The sequence below is a fragment of the Fulmarus glacialis genome, unplaced genomic scaffold (genome assembly GCF_000690835.1).
Source record: "Fulmarus glacialis isolate BGI_N327 unplaced genomic scaffold, ASM69083v1 scaffold39429, whole genome shotgun sequence".
Classification (NCBI taxonomy): Eukaryota; Metazoa; Chordata; class Aves; order Procellariiformes; family Procellariidae; genus Fulmarus; species Fulmarus glacialis.
In genome coordinates this window covers 13,269-18,042 of record NW_009234598.1, presented here as the reverse complement: position 1 = coordinate 18,042, position 4,774 = coordinate 13,269, and the positions used below count along the sequence as shown (strand labels likewise).

The 4,774-nt window shown below is 40.8% G+C and overlaps 1 protein-coding gene across 1 annotated transcript in view; it reads left to right on the top strand.

Moving 5' to 3' along the window:
- Positions 1-2,237: 2,237 nt before the first annotated feature.
- The window catches only part of CISD1 (CDGSH iron sulfur domain 1), a gene marked incomplete at its 5' end in the record, with an annotated part of 5,981 nt that continues 3,444 nt past the window's right edge, over positions 2,238-4,774 (top strand). Inside the window, one exon of the mRNA XM_009585696.1 lies at positions 2,238-2,443. Within this exon, the coding sequence (XP_009583991.1) occupies positions 2,238-2,443 (206 nt within the window). The remainder of the gene's footprint in view (positions 2,444-4,774) is intronic.

The window sequence follows — 4,774 nt, the reverse complement described above, 5'->3', positions numbered from 1 at the left end:
TAGTTTTTCTTAATGGAATGGATACAGTCTATCATCAATTATTTTAAAACATTGGTTAAGATTTGATCTGTTGGCAACGTGTCAGCTAGCGGCTTGGGCAATCCTTGCAACTGCTGCTTTTCTGAAATCCCCAGTACGGGCAATCACTCTGTTTTACCTGGCACTGTTGTGGCTGCCAGAAATCACTTTAAACTTGTCAGACCCAGCTTGTCCCTGAACTGGCTGGGTACCTCCTCCCTTGCCACAGCCCTGCTTTTGTTGGGGAAATCTGCTCAAGTGAGAAGGGGAAAGGGTGCTGCAGACTCTCTGCCGTGGCTTTCCTTGGAAGAACCTGCTGCCTCTGATTTAAGCTGTGGCTGTTCTTTGGATTAGTTTGGGCTGGTTTGCTGAATTAAAGTAGATTTTCATAGAATCCCTTCTTTAACTTCACCTTCTCACTTCTTTACCCTATTATAATTAATGCATTACTCTAGCTAGTTTGTAATGGATAGATAAAGAGGTGAGAACTCACTGGATGTATATAAAACACTGAATTCACAGTATGCTCTCTGGGGCTTTTATTGTTTGAAGGAGTTTCGGAGCAGGAAAACATGCCCTAAATTCTTTGATCTTAAAGATGGTTTTCTGTATCTTAATATCACCCTGTTGTTACAGGGGGGGTTTGTCACTCATTTGCAGGGGAGGTCTTGGTGTATGTTGGTCTCTTCTGCTTCATTTACTAAGAAAATGAACTCTGAAGGATTTCTGCATCTCTTACTACTTTAGTAAGACTGTAAAGGAGTGTCTGTCTTCCCTGATCTTACAGGGCTGCAGACATCATACAAATATTTGTCTAATTCCACGTACACCCTTGTGGATCAGCATGCTGCATATGAGCTAACGCAATGTTTTAGCCGAGGAAAGGCCTGAAGGTATGGATTTTAGAAAAGGCTGTGGGACAGGGCCGAAAACCTTCTTGATCCTTTTAGTGCAAGCTCACAGTGGCAATACAGCAAGTCAGTTAGCCGTGGAAAGTAGCAAGAACTAAGAAAGGGTTTTTGTTTCTTCTTGTTCTTTAGAATTAATGTAGTAACATTGCTTGCCCCAAAGATGCCATGTGGCTTGGCGTCTTTCAAATCCAATGCAAACATTGAAGGGCAAGATAGAAATTCCCAACTGGAGACTGTTTTAGTTTTATTAATTTGTGTAAATGTGCTAAAACTTAAATTCCTCTTTGATTTATTTGTCTGTAGAGTCAGCTGACTTCTGTATGTACACATTAGTACGTGTGAGTGACAGTGGTGGATAAAAAGCAAAAAAGGAGCAGCTGCCTGCAGCTCTGAGAGAAAGGGCTGGGGCTGTTGCTGCAACCAGAACTTCTGGCCACAGTCCAGCATATTTTCATGAGGCAGAGAGGAAACAATAGAGCCACAAAAAAGCAGGAAAACTCCTTGCAGGAAAGGAAATTATACCAAGTGAGCGAGACTGCAAAGATTTTAGAGATATTGGGGCTGGGGGCGGGGCTGGTGTGAGGATGGGAGGTGGTGGAAAGAGGATTTTTTTTTAATGGAAATTGTCTTTCAGAGAGTCAGGACTTAATCCAGTTAAAATAAACTCGTGCTATTATTCTTAAATATAATCTTTTTGGATCCATATTCTTTCCTGTACACCACAGTAGGGATTTAATCTAAGCTGGCTTTTGTTACTGTTCTGAAGTGGTAGTATATTAAATAATTTTCCTGTTGCCAAACACCTGTTAACATTTTTAGTGGCAAGATGCATTGTATTAAAAGCTACTCAGTACCCATACCTTGGGGGGATCCTGCTTGGTTTGTTGATGCTGAGTATTCTGCTTTAGTGACTGTCTTGCAACTGAAACAAAGAACAGGGTTTTTTGCTGCTACGGGATGTGCTTATAGCTGGTTTAATGTGCTGAACTTGAAAACACTATACTACTGATGCTGGTATCGCAGGTTCCCAAATAAAGGTTAAAAAAACGCCCCAAACCCTTCCAGGTTAATCCTCGCCCTTGTGTAGAAGGGATTGGGGTGAAGGAGAACTCTGCTTAGTAGATTAATAGGTGAGTGTCAAAAGAATATATTCTTCTAAAGTACTGCGTTACCACTACAGAACAAGAAGGTCTGTTGGAAAGTAGAGGTGTTGCCACAAGCATGAAGACATTTATTACTGAGTAGTTTTAATGGAATGTTGTGGTCAAAAAGTGACAGTCTCCCTTTTTTTCTTCTTTTTTATTCTAGTTGAATGGATTGCTGCAGTGTCCTTAGCTGCTGGAGCCGCTGCTGTTGGGTATCTAGCTTACAAAAAGTTTCTCTGTAAAGACAAATGCCGCAAAGCAATGGTGAATATCCATATCCAGAAGGATAACCCCAAGGTAGTCCACGCATTTGATATGGAAGATCTGGGAGACAAGGCTGTGTACTGTCGTTGTTGGAGATCTAAGAAGGTAAGAGAAGAATAAATGGTCCAATTTTGTTCAGGTGCATGCATCTTTCAACAAAACTATTTTCGAACTACTTTATTTAGAGGAAACTAACTTTTTTTCACTTAAACTATTCTGCAGTGATATGTAGCAGTATTTTAATCCATAAAACTATGTAGATTTATGTTGTCACTCAAAGTAAAGCCTGCAGATCAGTGCTAATAGTGAACAAAATGTTTCTGTAGCTCTGAAGAAGCAGGTGCCCTGAATGGAGAGCCGCTGTATGGAGCAATCACAGTCATGAGTGACAGATACAATTTTGTGTGCTGCCTTTGCTAATACTGAGGCTTATACAAGTATAACTACTGGCCTGTTGGCAGTAGGAGCTCGGGAATCACAGTCTGAGAGGAGCTTAAACACCTTTTACTGAAGGAAGTTGGAAGCTTACTCTGTCAGTCCGAAAGTACCTTGCTACTAGTTCATGGTGTTAGTAACACAAATCCATTACGAAGTCTCTTGGTATACCAGAGCTGGTGTCAAATTGTCACTTGCAATGTCTGAGCCCATCATTAAATCTTGTAGACGGGGCAAGTGCAGAATGGTTTTGGAAGAGCCTGTCTTGCGCAGATGGTGTTACGGTGGTACTGGTACTGCTGTTCTGAATTTATTATTGTAGTACTGCTTTGTACTGTAGATAGCTACCTTTTGCCACATGAATGAGTACAGCGGTGAATTGTTTCCAGTGGTGATGGAGGTAATCTAAAAAGAAGTCATTGTGGTTAAAAGCTTTTGAAGAATCTAGACAGATGGACTTAATGCATTTGTGCCTTAGCAGTTCAAAATAGTTATATGGGTAATCCTTCAGTAAAGCCAGTGAAATCATGATGGCATACTTTAAGCCTCTGTTTTTGAGCAATTAAGAGTCTGATCCAGACACTGGTCCAACTTACTTGCGTATGAAGTTGGGTTGCCTCAGTTGCCTAAAATTAGTGGGAAGCACGATACCTAGGCTTTCATTAACACTAATACCAGATTTAAGTCTGGGGTAGAGGTGTGTGACATTTGACGTAACTGAGATCTCTATAATTTATCTGTAGTGGTAGTTCTAGGATCTGTAATGAGAGAAAGCGGATTGCCTGAGTAGTCCTTTCCATTTACCAGTGGCACACATTTAAAAGCTTTTTTAGAAGTCAAGGTGCTAATGTGTGGAGACTGAAATAATACAGACCTTAAAAGCCAGATAACTGAGGCCAACAGCCTTGAAATATAGCTATCTCTCCATCAGTGAACTGAATAGTAGACATCTCAAGCGTTAGACACGGGTCTAATCAGGCCACACTTTGCCACTTTCCAGGTACTGTAACTCTCGGTTGTTGCTGTTGTCCTATCTGACGTCATTACCTTGCGGGTGAAAATAACTCAGGAAGTTACACATTTGTAGCTGTATTTAGTTTAACACTAAAACACTACTGAGGATCAAACAGCATCATGACTTGATTCTGATATAGTCCTGTGGAGATGGGCTTGTCTTATTTAGTCTGTCCGGAGTCTGATCTGAAAAACAAAATTCTGCCCCCCCGCCCCCCCTCTTGCCACAGTGTGCTCCGTGGACTAAGTTACATGTCGTGTGATTATACAACAGGGAAGTGTGTACATTTATATGCAGTGCTGATGGCTGTACAGCATGCAGGTATCATGCGTGTGTATAGCAGCATTGCAGCTAAATCTTTGTGGTAAGTCTCAACTGACAGCCAGAATCCAGTATTGGAAGCTGTCGCAAGGGCTACAGCTTCAGAAAAGAAAAAGGGGGAGGAGAAAGGCTGCTCTAAGTATCTGTACTTCTTAATATTTGAATTTGGATTTACCTTGGGTTACAATAATGTAGGCACCTCCTTCAGTGCTTCTGCAAAAAAAAAAAAAAAGTCCTAACGTGGACCTTGGTGTTTGTACTTTCTGCTTCTTACTCTGTTTTCTAAACAGAAATGGAAGATAGTGTCTGGTTTTAATGGTTGCATTGCAGCTCCTGCCAATATTCTAGCTATTGTTTGATGCTGTCATTTTTGTGTGAAATAAAAATCTTAAGTAGTATGTTTTGGCATACATTGAAGGGGTATTGTCAGTTTAGGAACATACTCTCCTACTGAGTTAGGGCTCTAATCACACGCTAAAAGGAAATGGATGGGGCTACCTTATAATGAGTCCGTTATTAGAACTCTCATCTGAAAGGTCTTGTAGAGTCATTAAGGAGGTCAGTGGAAAACTTTGAAGGCATTTGTTTTCTTTTACTGATGCTTAATAATGAGTATTTTAATCAGCATGTTGTGCTTCAAAGACTGCAGTTTCCAGTTTTGCTGC